The 19,346-nt window shown below is 39.7% G+C and overlaps 1 protein-coding gene across 4 annotated transcripts in view; it reads left to right on the top strand.

Moving 5' to 3' along the window:
* Positions 1–19,346, top strand: part of epg5 (ectopic P-granules autophagy protein 5 homolog (C. elegans)) — a 147,783-nt gene that overhangs the window by 30,262 nt on the left and 98,175 nt on the right. For all 4 annotated transcript variants that reach the window (XM_072571781.1, XM_072571786.1, XM_072571774.1 and 1 more), the window contains exons 8-12: positions 2,659–2,773; positions 6,032–6,182; positions 8,328–8,489; positions 9,660–9,817; positions 16,369–16,523. In XM_072571781.1, the coding sequence (XP_072427882.1) occupies positions 2,659–2,773; positions 6,032–6,182; positions 8,328–8,489; positions 9,660–9,817; positions 16,369–16,523 (741 nt within the window). The remainder of the gene's footprint in view (positions 1–2,658; positions 2,774–6,031; positions 6,183–8,327; positions 8,490–9,659; positions 9,818–16,368; positions 16,524–19,346) is intronic.

Below are 19,346 nucleotides of genomic sequence, written 5' to 3'. Positions count from 1 at the left end.
CCCAGATTGATAGTGTCTAACATGAATAGTTGTCCGAATATGAGCCTCTATGGAACTCCACTAGTCACTGGCATGAGGGCATGAAGGATTTGTCATATGAGGAGCAATTGAGGACTCTGGTTCTGTGCTCAGTGGAGTTTTGAAGGATGAGGGAGGTATTTCATTGAAACGTACAGAATGCTGAGAGGCCTGGGCAGAATAGATTTGGCGAAGATGTTTCCACTATTAAGAAAGACTAGGATCCAAGGGCCTCAGAGTGAAGGGACGCCCCTTCGAAACTGTGATGAGGAGGATTTACTTCAAAGGGTGATGAATATGTGGAACTTATAGTCGCAGAAGGCTGTGGAGGCCAGGATTTTGAATATATTTAGACAAAGATAGATAAGTCTTGATTAGTAACAGGAATGAAAGGATGCTAGAAGAAGCCAGGAGAATGAGGTTGAAAAACATACCAGCCACAATTAAAGGAGGAGCAGATTTGATGGGCCAAATGGTCTAATCCTAATCCTCTATCTAATGGTCTGTGAAGCAATGTTCCACAGTTTTGAAAAGGAAATATAAAGGTGCAGTTACTTTTTTTTTGCATACTTTATTATCAATTGACTTATTTTTATGCTTAAAAATAAAGTCCCAGGCTAATCACATAGGGACATAAGTTCAATTCATACCATGTCAGATGATGGAATTTAAATTCAACTAACAAAACATTCTGAAAGTGAAAGTTCGTCTAGGTGATGGTGGCCGTGAGCTAGCATTGATTGTAGTAAACAAAGATCTGGTTAACTGGCGAGTAGGCATGAATTGGCGAGTAGCTAATGTTGTTCCTCTGTTCAAGAAGAGAAATAGGGATAATCTAGGAAACTATAGATGGGTGAGTCTCACATTAGTGGTTGGGAAGCTATTGGAGAGAATCCTTAGGGATAGGATTTACATTCATTTGGAAATGCGTCGCTTAATTAGGGAGTGTCAGCATGGCTTTCTGTGGGGCAAGTCATGTCTTGCCAACATGATTGAATTTTTCAAGGAGCTGACAAAGGTGGTTGATGAGGGTAGAGCAGCGGATGTTGAATATATGGATTTTAATAAGGCTTTCGTCAAGGTAGCTTCATCCAGAAGATTAAGATGCATGAGATCCATTGTCACTTGGCTACGTGGATTCAGAATTGGCTTGCCCATATAAGGCAGAGAGTGTTGAGGAAAGGTGTTTTTCTGACTTGTGATCCATGACTAGTGGTATTCCGCACATATCGGTACTGGGACCTCTGCTGTTTGTGATACATACAAATGACTTGGAAGAAACTGTAGATGGGTGGATTAGTGAGTTTGCAGAACATACGAAGATTGGTGGAGTTGTGGATAGTGTAGAAGGTTGTCTACAAGGTTGATACAGTGGGTCTAGATCAGTTGCAGGCATGGGTGGAGAAATGGCAGATGAAGTTTAGTCCAGGTAGGAATGAGTTTCTGCAATTTGAGAGATTAAATGTTAAGGAAATATGTACAGTTAATGGCAGGATCCTGAACAGCATGGATGTACAGAGGGATCTTATGGTTCAAGTCCACAGCATCCTGAAAGTGGCCATGCAAATAGATAGGATGATAAAGAGAGTGTATGACTTGACCACCTTTATGGTCAGGGAATTGAGAACAAAAGTCGGGATGTCATGTTGCAGCTTTATAATATTTTAGTTAGTCCACAGTTAGAATACTGTATTCAACTCAAGTTTGCCACATTACAGGAAGTATGTGGAGACTTTGGAGTGGGTGCAAAAGAGGCTTACTAGGATGCTGGTTTGACAAAGGGTCAGTTAGACTTGAAACATCAGCTCTTTTCTCTCCTTACAGATGCTGCCAGACCTGCTAAGATTTTCCAGCATTTTCTCTTTTGGTTACCAGGATGCTGCCTGGATTAGGGGGAATGAGCTATAAGGAGTGGCTAGAAAAACTCAGCTTGTTTTGTCTGGAGTGGCAGAGCTGAGGGGAGATTTGATAGAAGTCTATAAAATTATGAGTTGTATAGATAAGGTTGACAGTCAGATTCTTTATCCCAGAGTTGAAATGTCTAATGCTCTGGGCCACGTAAGGTGAAAGGGAAGGTTCAAAGTAGATGTAAGGGGTAAGTTTTTTTTATACAAAGTGGTAGGAGTCTGGAACGCGTTGCCAGAGGTGGTAGTGGAAGCAGATATGATAGGGGCATTTAAGGGACTTTAGTTAAGTGTATGAATATGCAAGGAATGGGGGGATGTGGACCAAGGGCAAGCAGAAAGGATTAATTTAATTTGGCGCCCTGTTCGGCACAACATCATGGGCCAAAAAGCCCATTCCTATGCTGTACTGTTCTAATATCCCTTATAGAAGAAACTGCTATTATCTGGTCTAGTCTACATATGACTCCAGACCCACAGCAATACAAGTTAACTTTTAGCTATCATTGGAAAGGCCCAGCAAGCCACTCATTAGAAATAGGCTTCAAAATGCTGGCTTGGCTGTGACATCCATATCCCTTGAAACAATAAAGAAAGCAAAAGCTGTGCAGATATTATGCTGCATCTCGGAGGCTAATAGGAGTGAAGTTCTGGGGAAATGTGTCATATATTCTGAAACAAGTTTATAAAATTAAAGTATCATTGTTACCATGTTTCATATTGCTTCCTAATCTAGGATGAAGATCCTGAGACTAGCTGGCTGCTATTATCTGAGGATGACTTTGTTACCCTTCTGTCACAGTTTCCTTTTGATAAACTATTTAAGCAATTACTTGGGATAACTGTAAAAGGTAATTATGACTTTTCTAGACAGCAAATGTCCTAGGGTAATACCACTAATTTGAATGTTTTTATAATTACAAGAGCATCATGCCAGGCAAAGCACAATAGTGTTTTGTAAACGAATGTTGGGGAAAGAGTAAAAGTTGCAAATCTTGGATTTATAAATGCTTTTAAATACTAAAAATTGCTGTTTGTATTTTCAGTTTCCATAAGGAACAAGAGTGAACAGCCAATTTATGCAAAGCTTTGATCAAAGTACCATGGGAAGTTTTGGGTGCTGCATTGCAAAAGGTTTTACAACATGTTCAGCATGGATTAGCCAAGATGAATCCAGGAAGCAAGATTGGTTATGGGATTATGAGGAACAATTTATGATATGTGGTGCATTTCCTCTAGAATGGAGAAGACTAATTTATAGATTTTTTTTTAAATGATGGGGTATGATGATGAATAACAAAAGTTCGAAATTGAGAATCAGCGCTGATGAGGGTCACCAATTTAAAATAGTCAGCAAGAGTAACGATTCATTTCTGTCTGCATTGTTGGAGCATAGTGTGCTTTGACACAGTAGGGGAGGGAGGCATTTCATCCTTTTTGACAAATGTGGATCAGGATTCGTTACAGTAGTCAGTGTTTCAGTGAGTAATAAAATTAGATTTGAATTGTTCTTGCAAAGAACCAGTACTGAGACAGTGGGATAAGAGTCATACTTTGTGACTGTTGGAAACAGGATTTTGACAGAGTTTTCCATCTCTTGCTGTACCCTTTTCACAGTTCTGTCTCCTCTGTCTGGAACCATTTCTTTTCACTGTATCATTTAGTAATTCAGCATTTCTCACACAAGAACTACTTATTTACTTTCACTGGATGTGGACTTCATTATGTTGTTGTTTATCCTTAATTGCCCTGGAGAAAATGGTGGTGTGCTGCCATCTTGAACTGCTGCAGTCCTGTGTGTGATAGGTATATCAACAGCTGTGTTAGAAAAGGTGTTCCAGCACTGTGATAGCTCCAAATCTGGATGTTATGTGACGTGGATGGGAACTTGGAGTTCGTTGTTCCCGTGCGTCTATTGCACTTGTCCTATTACATGTTGGAAACCACTGGTTTGGTAGATGTAGTCAGAGGAAGCTCAACGAGTGACTGCAGTGCATTTTGCGTATAGTGGTACACTCTTACCTAGGGGCTGCCCCGATAGTAAGTTGGAATCACAGTGACAACTCTGTACTTTGGGGACCTTGTGCTGGGAATATAGCCACTTAGGAAGAAACAGAAATTAGAGTGAGGGGTAACCTTTGAATAAATGAGTTGGTACCATGTGGTCTTTCATGTCACAAGCCTGCATCCTCAACCTGGTGACAACTATGTAACCACTGTCGATCATTATAAAAGCCCTTTTGATTTACTAATGTACCTGAGGTGAGAAAATTTGTGTCCTTATCCAATTTGGCTTACATGAGACTCCAGACTTACAGTGATGTGGATCATAGAATCCCCTACAGTGCAGAAAAAGACCATTTGGCCCATTGAATTTGCACCAACTTTCCAAAGAATGTCCCACCCAGACCCCACTCTACCTATCCCCAAACTCCATATTAACCATGGCTAATCCACCTAATCTGCACATTCCTGTGCACTACAGGGCAATTTAGTCAGACTAATCCACCTAACCTGCGCATCTTTAAACTATAGAAGGAAACAGGCGCACTAGAAGGAAACCCATGCAGACACAGGGAAACCATGCAAATTCTACACAGACAGTCATATAAAGCTGGAATTGAAACCAGGTCCTTGCTACTGCAAGACAGCAGTGCTAACCACTTAGCTACTGTGCCGCCGTAAATGTGGTTGACTCTTAACTGCCCAATGGACAATTAGGAATAGGAAATAAATGTTGGCCTCATTGTCAATGACTATATCCCATAAAACTGAGAAAGGGGGAACCAAACAGTGTGATTTTTCCTGAGGCCCACACCCCTCTAGGGTTGGCTTTGATCATTTGCAGAAGGGTTGAATGCTTTTGGTAGCTGGACAGTGTGCCAATCAAGTAAGTTGCTTTATTCTAGATGGTGTTGAGCTTCCAAATAAGTGAGAGTTTTTCACCATATCCTGACTTGAGTTGTAGATGTTGGACAGGATTTGAGAGCAGAATTATTTGCTGTAGAATCAATATTTGTATGGTTGATTTAAATTAAGTCTGGTTAATGACAACTCCCAGAGTGTCAACAGTGTGGGAATCAGTGATGATAATGCTATTTACTATCAAGAAGAAATTTCTCCCTTGTTGGAGATGGCCATTGCTTGAAACGTTGCTGGGGTGAATATTATCACTTATCAGCCCAAGCCTGAATGTTGTCCAAATCTTGCTGCATATTGTCAGGGCATACTTCGCTATCTGAGGAGTCACGAATGGTACTGAACATTGTGTAATTGCCAACGAATATACCCACTTCAGACCTTAAGATGAAGAGAAAGATATTGAAGCAGCTGAATAAAATTGGGCCTGAGGAAGTACCCAAAGGACTCCCCTCCAGTAGTGTGCTGATACTGAAATAGATGGCCTGATTAATCTTCACCATCTTGCTTTGTATTAGATATGACTCCAACAGTTTTCAGTCTGATAAGAGTTGACTTAGTTTTGCTCAGGCATAGTTCCTGTCGACAGCTCCTTTGATGTCAAGGTCAGTCAGTCTCTGTTCGCATCTGATGGTCAGCTCTTTTTTTTCCATATTTGGACCAAGGCTATAATGAGGTCATGTGGCTTTGGACAAGCCAGTACTGGGTGTCAGATATGATTCTTTCCATCACTTTTCTGATGATGGAGAATAGACTGATGAGCCAATTGTTGGCTGAATTGGATTTGTCCTGCTTTTTGCAAGCAGGATATACCTGTGCAGTTTACCACAATGTTGAGTAGATACCAGTGTTGCAGCAGTTGTGTAGTAACAAATAGGAATTTACAGATAGGAAATGAATTTGCATGATTAACATAAGGGGACCATATTATTGTGGTCTGCAAATCTTACATCGTGTCATGAGATTTTAAGAGACTTGTAATTTTCACTGTGTTCATCCAGATAAAAGAAAGTAGCAGTTTGTTTCTGCCCTTGTTATATAAGAAATGATTAAATTCATCCAGTGTAGTGACTGTGCACTTGGGAGGATTTTACAGCTATCTTACAGAATGATTATTCCATCCATATCATGTGAATGTGGTTTCAAGAAGATTTTATAAATGTCATTACAGAAGTTTTCATATTCAATAGGTGAATACAATCCAGAAAAAACCACAAGTGAGCAAATGATGAAGATAATTGGATTCGCATCCTCATTGGTGGAACTGCTGGCAGTGGGTTTGGAGACTTTTAACAGAGTACGATACAGGCAATTTGTGAAGAGGATTGGTCAGATGATCAGGTGAGATAAAGGTAGTGTTGGATAAGAATTGTGCAGTTGGCCTCTGGATTGCATTGATAGAATCAGCGATGATGGTTAAGAAATGAAAAGCTGAGGGTACACTTTTGAGTGTTCTTTACACCAAACACACAGATTGGGACAAAGTCACAGGTTAGAATCCTCTGCTCAAGCAGAGCATGAAGGTATGACAGAACTTCTAAATTCTTTATGCAAGTGGAAATAAAATGGTCAGATATGGGACAAATCTAGAGTCATAGAGTGTTAGTTCTTTAAAAAAAAAACTTATTAGGGCCTCTGGTAACTAAGTGACGCATTCCTAATAGCATATACCTAAATTATTAAAATAAAGTGAAAGAATAGATAGTATAGGCATGAGCTGCAATTTTCTAGTACTCCTTTAGTACCTATTATAGTATTGTAGAAATGTAGCTATGTTCAAGAAGAACTGGTTTCCAGTGACTGCAAACCAGTTGTTAACATCAGTTGTTGGCAATCACTTTGACTTCAATATTAATTCACCACAGCAGACCAGGAAGAGTATGTAGAAAAAATTTAGAAGTTTGGACAGCCCTTCAGTTTTCCTCATGGCTACACATTTGATTTTTTTAATGCAATAGCTTTTCTGGCATGCAGTCTAAATTAGGTTGTATCAGTGAAGTTAAACATCTGGCTTATATTTGTTTGCCATGTGGGTTTCTCCATGTTCATGATGCCTAGCAGCACCAGATAGCTAGAGGTGATGGGTCAAGAAATGCCTTTCATGTAGCTTTTCATTGGATAGGATAAGCAAGGGTATTCAGGGAAATTTCTAGCCACTCCTCTGCCAGTCAAGGCTTCTCTCCTCACTACATTGATTGGTGACTCATCTCCAAAACCCCAGACCCTTGCAATCAATTATTTCCTTGTTGCTAAAGTCCAATTTAAGTTTCATTCCTGACTACTAACCCCTTCCCACTGAACCTAGATCACATTTCCTTCCTGCAGTTACTTTGGCCTATCAGTTACTTTAAAGTAAATTTGATACTATTTATGAAGTATTGGCAAGTAATAATTAAAGTCTCTAATGAATGTAACATATTGTAAGTTCAGGTTGCAAGTTTGCTCACTGAGCTGGAAGGTTTGTTTTCAGATATTTCGTCACCATTCTAGGTAACATCATCAGTGAGCCTCCTTTCTATAAATAGAAAGTGGGACATAACACCAGCACTTCACCGGAGGCTCACTGATGATGTTACCTAGCATGGTGATGAAGCATCTGAAAACAAACCTTCCAACTCAGCGAGCAAACTTACAACCTGACCCTCAATCTGAGCTACAAATCTTTTCAAAAATTGCACATATTGTAAGTTTTCAGAAAATCTTCTGTACATTGTTTTATAAGGAAAGAGAGTTCAGATAAATGGATTAGAGAACTAAAATGGTTTATACCAGCACAAAATGTCGATTTCATGTTCATTGCATGCATAAATATGAATTTAAATTGCAATATTTGCTAATGATCTAGATTTGTTACTGGAATCAAGATGACTGAATACATTTTAAAACTTCTTAAATTTTTGAAAATTTTTAAAACTAGGAAATTTGACATTTCACCCTGGCATCTGTTGATTGAAACCATAACTAACTGAGTTGTTCAATCCTTGCTCACCAAAATCTCCTTTAAATATGTCTTTAAGAAGGCAATCTGCAATAATGAACAACTTTATTTGCATGATGAGCAAGTCAGGAACAAAGAATAATCATTGACTATCTAGATTGGGAAAGGTTCATCCTGATTAAATCATAGCCCTCTTTAAAGCCCTATTAAAGCATTTTGCTTGTTTATACCATTTTTTTCATTTCTCAGATTCTTCTGTTGGTAGTCTACATTTTTAAAATATGCTTAAAACATTTTTCCACCATTATTACATGCAAAGGCCATTTTGCATGTTGTCTGTTTGCAAACAAATGTTTTAAACTTAAAATGCATAATAAAGAGAAATTTAAAAGCACAAATACATAATATTTGCAGCAAGAAAACACACAATGTGAATAAAACATCAGATGCTTGGATGTAGAAGACACTGAGGAGATATAACATGACTTGTTTAGATAATTCATCTTTTCTCAGTTTTTAAACTGTTCTATTTTCAAATGAATTACTAGGAGGACGATTTGTTACGTAAGTGACCACTGGGCTCAGTATGTCACTTTTCATAAAGAGAATGAAACTAAGATGTATTACCAGTTTTACTCTCTCGAAAAGCTGCAAATAGAATTTGATGAGCTGGTTCTTCGGGCAGTACTTCATGTGCTGAAAGCTAAAAGGTGTGTTGATGTCAAAGTATGTGTATATACAAATAATCAGTTTTGTTCTGGAGTCATTACAGTTTTAATGCATTCTTTAAACATTTGACTCTTCATAGAGAAATTATTATGGTTAGATGTTCACATGTGCGTATGTGATTATAATGTGGATGGGATGCCAATCAAAAGGGCTGCCTTGTTTTGCCTATGTCAAAAATCTTGACTGTTGCCATTGAATGTCTCTCTTGTTGGAGATGGCCACTGCCCTCCATTTGTGTGGCATGGGTGTTACTTGTCCCTTATCAGCTTAAGCCTGAATGTTTTCCATTTCTTGCTACATTTGGGCACAGACTGCTTCAGTACTTGAATTGTGAATGCCACTGAACACTGTGGTAATCTGCACATATCCAATTTCTGATCTTATGATGGAGGGAAGATAATTAATAAAGCAGCTGAAGATGATTGGACCTAAAGACCCTGAAGAATTCCTGCAATGATATCTTGGGGCTGAGCATATTGGTCTTCGACAATCACAACTACCTTCTATTGTGCTGGGTATGACTCCAACCAGTGGATTGACTGCAATTTGTTTAAGGCTCCTTGATGCCCACACTTAGTCAAAAGCTGCTTTGATGTCAAAGGCAGTCACTCAGCCCAGTTCACTATGCCAACTATGATGGGCTCCTCATACCTGCACCTATTAATCAATTGGCAAGGTGGGAGAAAGATGGGTTAAATCTCTTGTACAGCAGAAAAACATTCAAAAGAACTAAGGATGCTGAAAAAGAGAAATAAAAACAGTTGTTGGAAAAACTCAGCAGGTCTGGCAGCATCTGTGAAAGAGATGGTGTGATTTCTCTTCACAGATGCTGCCAGACCTGCTGAGCTTTTCCAGCAACATCTGTTTTGTTTCAATCATTCCATACCCCTTTAGATCAATACAAATTGGACAGTGGAGTTGAGAAGAGTGAACGGTGATTATACACTGAAGGTTGTTCAATTTGTATTGGGAAAATCAAGCCTTCATCAGTGATGACTTTTCAAAGTAGCTAGCTTTGGAAAATCTTAAACATATTTATTGTATAAATTATACATCTGGCTGACCTAAACAAAAAAAATAATTAATGTATATATAATAGATCTCAATTATTTTAAGAAAGAAATAAACCTAAATGTATTTTGCTATAACAGGTTGGGAATTTGGTTTTTCATGTCTGAGATGCCCTTTGAAACATTATCAACTCAGATGATATGGAAACTCTTCTACATTCTGCACTGTGCAGAAAGTGAAAATATTGAGGAGTTGTGTGCTTCTCTGCATACTGATGAATGCAAAAGTAAACTTAAAGGTATGAACATGTTTTTCACATATCGTTATATATATGCAATATTGATTATGAGAATTAAATTAAAAATAATGTGGGTAAGAGTGATTAGGAGAAACATCTTCTCTGTGAAGTAGTATTGATATTTCAAACTTCGTCTTTTTTCGGCTGTCTCAATGTTGCTTCTCTGTCTATACTTGTTTTTTTTTTTTACCTTGTTCTGATCTCCCTTGCATCAATTAGTATCTGTTAATATAAATCCTATTTTCAGAAACGAGCAGTATATATTTCCCTGTATGCACAATGAATTACATCATTTCATAAGTTTTAAATGAACAGCTAAATAACAATTCAGGTAATATAAGTTACTCAGGAAATTGAGCATTGAAATGAAGGCAACAGTGCTGGAAAGCAAAAGTATTGTTGGCATAACTTAGAAAAATAGGAACAGGAGTTGCCGTTCGGTCTAACCAAGTATAATGCACCATTCAATATGATCACAGCTGACCAAAGACTTCAGTACCTTTTACCCATACTATCCAAATAATCCATTAAGCCATTGATAGGCAAAAATGTTTCATTCTCAAAGGCTAAGCTTCCACAGATCTCTGGGGTACAGAATTGCGAATTCATTATCTTCTGCACAAGTAAAAATATTGCTTCTCATCTTAGTCCTAGGTGGCATTCTCCCTTATAGTTATATATTGTGCAACCTGGTTTTAAACTTCCTAACCAGGAGAAACATCTTGGCTACATTTACGCTATCTTTTAAATACCTTCAATTAGATCATTTATTGCAATTCAAGAGAATACAGGCCCAATCTTTCTTCATAAGCTAGTCACACCATCCCGGAAGCAAATCTTGTGAACTTCATTTCACTCTCTCAGTGGCGATAATATATTTCATGAGATAAGGAAATCGCAACTACTTATACACAACTACTGCAATTAACAGTCTAACCTAACTCCAATATAATTGAAGCAAGACCTCACTACTTATGAACTCAAATGCTTTTGCGATAAGGGCTACTATTTTATGAGATTTCTTAAAAGCTTGCACAAAACCTTCAGTTAATCTCCAGTGATTTGTTGCCAAGAGCATCCAAACCCCTGGAAGACGTAAGTTGTCAAACCTGTCACCATTTAAGAAATACTCAAGCATGTACTCCTACCCAAGTGAATACTCTCACATTTTTGCATTTATTTTCCATCTGCCATGTTCTTGCCCACTCACTAAGCATGTCCAAATTCTCCTGAAAACATTTCACATCTTCCCCACAACACACATTCCTGCGTAGCTTGGTATCATTGTATATTTATTGGTATTATATTTGGACTTCATCTTCAAATCATTGATATATATTGTGAATAGCTGGAGAACAAGTACCGTAAAAATAACCCTGCCTGCCACTTCAATTCCCTGGCTAACAGTTGTATGTCAGGCCTGCTGCAGTGGTCCGCAGCAAGACAGTAGTAGCTGGAAGAACAGCGTCTCATTTTCCACTTGAAGACCCTGCAACCTTCAGGACTCAATAATTTAGGGTCTGAACTCTCCTTCATTGTCCTTGGCCCACCCCTACACCCCAGGCCTTGTCATCACATGGAGGAGCAAATTAGATACAGATGCTGGAATCTGTATTGAAAGCAACAAATTTTGGAGATCATAGTCAATCAGACAGCATCCATGGAGACAGAACAAACTAACATTTAGAATCTAGATGACTCTCATAGAACATAGAACAATACAGCACAGAACAGGCCCTTCGGCCCTCGATGTTGTGCCGACCTGTGATCTATTCTCAGCTCGTCCCCCTACACTCTCCCATCGTCATCCATGTGCTTATCCAAAGATTGTTTAAATCTCCCTAATGTGGCTGAGTTAACTTATTTGGCAGGTAGGGCATTCCACGCCCTTACCAATCTTTGAGTAAAGAACCTGCCTCTGACATCTGTCTTAAATTTATCATCCCTCAATTTGTAGTTATGCCCCCTCCTACAAACTGACGTCATCATCCTAGGAAGAAGACGTTCACTGTCTACCCTATTTAATCCTCTGATAATCCTGTATGTCTCTTATCAAATCCCCTCTTAGCCTTCTTTCCAGTGAGAGCAGACCTAAGTCTCTTAGCCTTCCCCATAAGACCTTCCCTCCAGACCAGGCAGCGTCCTGGTAAATCTCCTCTGTACCTTTTCCAATGCTTCCACATCCTTCCCAAAATATGGTGACTAGAACTGTACACAATATTCCAAGTGTGGCCACACTAGCTTTTTGTATAGTTGCAGCATGATATTGTGACTTTTCATCGGAGCTGAAGTAACGTATGAAGAAGACAGTTTGGGGGTGAGGTTAGTAGGCTTAGGGTGTTGGTGGAGAAAAGATTTTGATAGTTCAAATAAAGTGATCAGAATGTGAGAATGGCAGAACATCAGTATGTCTCCTGCCACACTTGAAAGGACAGACACTGGGTTGGGGGGGAGGGGTGAGAGGACATGACAACAAGCTAAAAGAAAAGGAAGAAATGGTTCACAATTTGCAGGTGTTGAACTCAATATTAGGTCTAGAAGGCTGTAAAGCACCTAGTCTGAAGGTGAGATGTTGTTCCTCCGGTGCGTGCTGTGATTCACTGGAACACTGCAGTATGCCGAGGCCAGACATGTGGACATGCAAGCAGGATAGGTGTTATCACATGGGTTGCTTTCAGCAGAGCCAACCCATTTCACCTACTTATGGTCCCCATTATCAGCTTTCTTCCTTCCCTGGCATACCATTATCCATTCCTTTGCCTAACTATCTTTCTGGCCTTTGGGCTCCATCTCCACCTGTTCTCGCACTCCCTCAAACTCAGCCGTCTTCAATATATAGGAACCTCGATTATCCGAATGAGATGGGTGGGCAATATTTCATTCGAATAATTGATTATTCAGTTAATTCATACAATGTCTCTCCTCTGGGGCACAGAGTTTTCTAAATTTTCCTTTTTTCTCGCTCTGCCTGCCTTGCTCCCTCTCTCTGTCTCGGTGTTTGTTTCTGAGCAGAGGCACACTTGTGTAGAAGAGACCTGCAGCATTGCTGAAGCCTCCAGCACTCACCCTCCAGCCTCATCAGTTCAATGGGATTGACACAGTGAGCTTCCCGTTCAGGAGGTTCGGCAGCAGCACACCACCGTGAGCCACCCCACATCCACCTCCCCCCCCAATCTATCCCCACCCTGTCCTTGCCCCCACCAACCATCTGTGCCCCGCCTCCTGTCCGACCCCTGTCCCCCTCTGGGGCAGCCAGATTGGACACCAACAGCAAGACCGTTGCTGCCTTTGGGGCGAGAGTCTCAAAGTAGTACACGCATACACGCAGCCGCACACACAACTTTTTACTGCAAAGTTTTGATAAGTTCCACCTTTGCACTCTACAGGGCAATGTTGGAGAGATTATCTGGGGAAGGGGGGGGGTTGGGTTTAGAGCACACCCCTGTGTAGAACTTCAGGAAAAGTGTGTGGAGGGGAGAGAGAGGACGGGATGTCAGTCATTTGGAGACAGTGCCTAGACTCCTATCGATGTCCAGGACTGTTCTCGGCAGCATTTCAGTAAGCTGAATTCATTTTTAATCATTGTAAACAAAAGACACGATCAATGTTGGAAACACCTCTTTAATGTAATGTTTCTGTTGGGGCATTGAGGTGGGGGGGAGTGTTGGACAGATTTGGGGTTGGGCAGGGGTTAGTGTTGGATGGGTTTAGGAGATGATGTTGCATGGGGGTGTTGGGCGGGAGTGAGACAGACGGGGTTGGGTAGCAGACATTAACAGCACAGAGGTGGAACAAGTGGAGAGTGTCAAGCTCCTGGGAGTGGTCATCCACAATAAACTTTCTTGGACTCTTCATGTGGATGCACTGGTTATGAAGGCCCAACAACGTCTCTTCTTCCTCAAGCAGCTGAGGAAATTTGTCAAGTCAACGAATATCCTTGCCAACTTTTATAGGTGAGCCATTGAGAGCATTCTGTCTGGATGTATCGCTACCTGGTATGGGAACTGTACCATTCAAGATAGGAGACGATTGCAGAGAGTGGTGAATTCGGCCCAGACAATCACAAAGGCTAACGTCCCATTTATAGAATCCATCTACCAGGTCCTCTGTCAAGGAAAGGCCGCTAGCATTCTCAAAGATCCATCCCACCCTGGCAATGTTTTTCTACAACCTGTACCACGACGGAGTAAGTACAGAAGCCTGAATACACGCACCAGCCAATTTCAAAACAGTTTCTACCCTACTGATGTTAGAATACTGAATGGACTCTCAAACTCTTAACTTTCACCTGTACCCTTGTTTTTGTTTTTGCTGCAGTTTGCCTATTATTTACTTATCTGTGCTACTTAACAATGTGATCTGCCTGTATTGCTCGCAAGACAAAGCTTTTCACTGTGCCTCTGTACATGTGACAATAAAGAAATTCAATTCAATTCAATTCAATTCAAATGGACTCAGGAGGTAGCTTTCAGGTGGTGGTGTTCCCATGTATCTGCTGCCCTTGTCCTTCGAGATGGAAGTAATCATTAGTTTGGAAGGATCTTTGGTGAATTTCTGCAGTGCATATTGTCAATAGTACACATAGCTGCTGCTGAGCATTAGTATGGAGTATGTGGATAAATGTGGATGCAGTGCCAATCAAGTGGACTGCTTTGACCTTGGATGGTGTCTAGCTTCTTGAGTGTTGTTGAAGCTGCACTTCTCCAGTACAGTGGAGAACATTCTATCAGATTTCTGACTAGTGTCTTACAGATGTGGACAGGCTTTGGGAAGTCAGGAGATGAGTTATCCGCTCCGGTATTCCTAACTTCTGACCTGCTCTTCTACTCACTATGTTTGTGTGGTGAGTTTCTGGGAAAATGTAACTTCTCCCAGGATATTGATAGTGGGGGGTTCGGTGATGATATCGCCATTGAATGTCATGGAGCAGTGGTTAAATCTTAGATTACTACTCTTGAGCTCCTGTTTTCAATTTGCTGCCTAACGCCTTGTATTCCACTTTCAGAACCTCACCTACTTGCTCCCTACGCCATTGGTACCAATGCAGACCACGACTACTGGCTGATTCCCCTCACTTCAAAGGTTTTCCTGCATGCCCTGGCATTATTGCCCTTCCAATCTCATCGTCCTCCACCACCCACTCCTGGCCAATATAGTTGAGATGTCTTTGGTGCGATGGATTTGTCCCTTGCTGCACTCCCCTGAGGAACCATCCCTTCACTAGTTTCCAAATAGTGTACCATTTGCCATGCACTATGGATTCAGGAGACCTTGCACTATCCACCTTGTTTTCTGCTCGCCACCCATTCCATCTATGCCTGTATGTTTTTAACCTGCATTATAAACATCTGCTGTATGTGCCAGTCACGTATCCACAGAGATTCCACTGCAGCTCCAGCTCCGAAACACAGAGCGCAAGCTTTTCCGTGGTGACACTTTCTATAGGTGTGTTTGTCTGAGACCCATAGTGTGTCCATGACTTAATACATACTGCAGGATGTACATTTCACTTGTTTCACTGACTTGCCATCCCATAACTCTGAAAATTATTTGTCACCTTCAGAATAAATATGAATTTAGTATAAAGACTTACTGGTAAATTATTTTCCTTCCATTTGACATGTTGTTTTGTTTTGACTTGATTTAAATTTTCTCCCTTTTACTGGTGTTCCTTTCTGAAATATATGAAGCTTCCACTTTATGAATATTTTGTTTTAGTTTTCAGTTATTTAGATTTACTTCTGAATGGAGGCTTCTCACCAACTGATAAACATACAGATTTACTATGGCATCACCTTGGAGCTTTATCAAAGTCACCTCTCTCAGCACTGCTATGTTCAGAAAGATTCCACTTCCGGCACTTCATGCTCTTTTTAAGTTGCTGCCTCCCCTCTCAATGTTATGTTCAAAAGGAAATTGCACCCTACACACTGCATTCTTTTAAATTCCTGCCTCCACTTGTGGCACTGAATAGAGAACGAAGCCACTCCCTACTGTCCATACCTTTTAAATTTGCTACCTTTTCTGTCAGTGCTGTATACAGAAGGTGTTTATTCCTCTATCTCCAAATTCCAAACTTGCTGCTTCCTCCTCAGCACTGTGTTCAGCTTGAAGCCGCTGCCTTATTTGAATTGGTTCGAATGTGACTCCGTTCCCAGACTCTTAGTATCTGCGGATGATGTCGATTGATAAAATTTCCGAAAACAAAACTAAAATGTAAGGTAAAGATCATAAATATATTAATGTGAGCCTTTCCTAGCATATGTACAGAAGAAATAAAGTATAAAGCATCCCAACCCTTCAAAAGAAACTTGTCACTTGTAATTTATTTCTTTCAAGAAAATGGTGTAGGTATAACTTGCATTTAAATTTCTAAGCAGCACATTTATAGGAGAAATGCATTTTAAAAATATGGATCTGCTGGCCCAAGCCACTTACACTTCACTGTGAAAAAACCTTTTAAAGGTGCATTGCTTCCAATTTATTTGACAGTACATGTTAATAGCTCTGCTTTGAAACCCATTCAATTATTTATCTCTATTTTGATTCAGACCCTGAACATCAACAAATGTTTGAACAATGTCTGTCCAACATTACCAACTCCGAAGGAATATGCCTTCTCACCACATTTGCACATATGACTCAACCAAAGCAAGGAAATGTTGATCAAGAGTTTGTGAAGACAGTTGCTTTAGAAATATATGAGGTACGCAAATAATTTTAAAATTGAAACCCTCTTCGATGATTAGTATTCATGTTGAGCTGTAAGAGACAACAATAAGCTTGTGTAAAAGTTCAGCACCTTAAAATGTCATGATTAATATTTTTCAATGCTACTGGCTGCAAGTCATTAATGATTATTGTTCCATAAACTTGAATTAGTGCATATAATCTGTACTGTGTGGGAGTACGTGAAATGCTTGAGTGTACTTCTCACTGTCAATTAGCTTTATTGAAGATGAATAGTTAGATTTAGAGTGCAGATTTTTTTCATGTAGCTTTTTAGGACTGTAGTTTTAGTTAAATTGGCATTAGAAGCTCTCACTCTGTGATTTCCCCCAAAGTGTCCAATTAGTGGTCAGAGGGTGTGCTCTTATCCAAATAATGATGAAGAGTGGCCTCTTGATCCTCAAGGTGGAGTCGTTCTCTCCAATTTTTCAAACTCTTAACAAAAATAAACAATTGTAGCCCAGGTATTGAAGTTAAGGATCCACTGCAGAGAACAACCTGCAGTTGCATCTGAAGGTAGGCAGGGGGATAGGCCTCAAACCTGTTGGGTGTGCCGGTCTGTTGTCCCAGAACCACTTTGAGGCAGCTGCCTTATACCTGACACCACCGAGAGCCACCTTTTGCCAATAATACTTAAGTTACCTCTCAGTGTTTCACAGTGGCTATCTGGCATTTGTGAGCCCAACTGCTCCCTGTCTTGCCTCCAGGCAAGTGGCCTAAAGACAACCTTGTGACAGGAAATCATTGTCCCAGTCAGTGGCATATATTTTTATGCCCACCTTTCTCCTCATCAACATAGAGCATTAAATTCCTGCCCAAAGTGTTTGATGTATTTGGGATATTAGTGAACCAGAGAGCTTTTTCTTGACAATCAACAATAAAAACTGTCTTATTTGCAATAAACAAAAACAATCCATTCTTCAAAATCTGCTTATTGGTTTGATGTCATGGACATCTTTAGACTCCTAATTCCAGATAATAATTGTAATCAAATTCCACTATCTGCCATGGCAGGATTCAAACCAACGTCTCCAGAGCGTTATTGGGGTCTCGGGATTAATAGTCTATCGAAAATACAATGGGATCATCACCTCCCCATTCAAATTGAGCCTTTGTGACCTAAACTGGGGAAAGAGGAAGATTGTTCCAATTCCTGATTGCTGTTCAGTGAATCTGGTGAAATTCTACTGTGTTACTTGAAACAAATAAAAACAATTTAATATACTTTGATACTTTGTTAAAATTGTAATATGTTTCATAGATAAAATGTTCACCTTAAATAAATTCAAGTTTAAGTGATATGATCTAGGAGTTGAAGTTGCCTTACCTTGTGGATATCTTAGTGTTGGATATTGGAAGATTGTATTGAATATATGTTAGCTTATCCTCTGATACAGCAATTCTTTTAACATTAAAATGCAGGAAGACCTCAATTAATTTTTGGGCTAAGTGTGTAATTGACAAATTAACTTACATGCAGATCTGTATGAGGTTATACATTTTTGTAGGGTGAACAAGAAAGTTTCACAGTACTGAAAAATATGTCTAAATAGGGTAGAGAATCAAAGGGACTAGAGATAACTAAAAGTAGGAACTCAGGTTTTTTTAAATATAATTAGCAAAAAACAGCGGGTTTATTTCTAGAAGTTCAGAATTAGCAAGTCCAGTAGTCATGTTCATAGAGTCATGTGTTACAGGACAGTAGGTGACCATTTGGCCCATCGTGCCTTCAATGGCTCATTAAATGAGCAACATTACCTCATGCCAATCATCTTATTTTTGCCTTATGCCTAGCAAATTCTTTATGTACAAATAATCATCAGTGCTATCTTGAATATCTCAATTAAACCTGTACTTATCACATGTCCAAGCAGTGCATTCTATAACTACAAGCTAAGAGAAAAAGATTTTCTTCACTTCACCCTAGTGCCTTTGCAGATCAATTTAAATCTATGCCCTGTTATTTATTTACAAGCAGAAATTGTTTCTCTATTACTTGATCCAGCCACACTCAATTTTGAAGATCTCTGTCAGATCTCTCTCTTCTCTCCAACAAGAACAGTCACAACTACTTCAACCTTCCAGCTGTACATCATCTTTTTGGTCCCTAATCAGTCCTCCTGTTCTCACCCTTGTCCTCTCTATATGGTCATAGGAAGTTTTGGGACACTTCTTGTGTTGGCTGCCACTCTTTTCTCATAATTCCTCTTTGCTCCTCTTATTTGTTTTTTCACCTCCCCTCTGAATCTTTGATATTCCTCTTGGTACTCAATTTTATTTTCCACCTGTTTGTCATTAGCACAATTTTCCTCTTTATCTTCATTTCAATCTCCTTTGCTTTCCACAGAGCTCTGATTTTGTTTATTCTACCATTCCCATTTGAGGGAATGTACCTTGACTACACCTGAACCATCTTCTCTTTGAAGGTAACCCATTGTTCAGTCACTGTATAGTTTTCCTGCCAACCTTTCACTCCTAATCCTGCTCATCTCTGCTCTTGTCCCATTGAAGCCTGCTGTCTAGCATTTGAATTGTCTCACTCTAGTTGTTCAATTTGTATGGATTCTTAGTTTGACTACACATGTACAGTGAGCACTTCTAGTCATGTATTACAGGCAGGATTTGGAGGCACTAAATATAATGCAAGAGACATGCAGAAGAATAGTGTCAGAACTAAAAGGTTATATTTATTGGGAAAGATTTAATCGATTGGAGTCTTTTTCACTAGAAATGGCTAATGGATGTTCTGATAAAGATTTTGAAATGGTTGAAATAGTATACATTTCAAGAAAGTGACCAA

This window comes from Chiloscyllium punctatum, chromosome 1, assembly GCF_047496795.1.
Source record: "Chiloscyllium punctatum isolate Juve2018m chromosome 1, sChiPun1.3, whole genome shotgun sequence".
Lineage (NCBI taxonomy): Eukaryota > Metazoa > Chordata > Chondrichthyes > Orectolobiformes > Hemiscylliidae > Chiloscyllium > Chiloscyllium punctatum.
The sequence above is the reverse complement of the archived record's forward strand: the minus strand, read 5'-3'. Positions and strand labels throughout refer to the sequence as shown.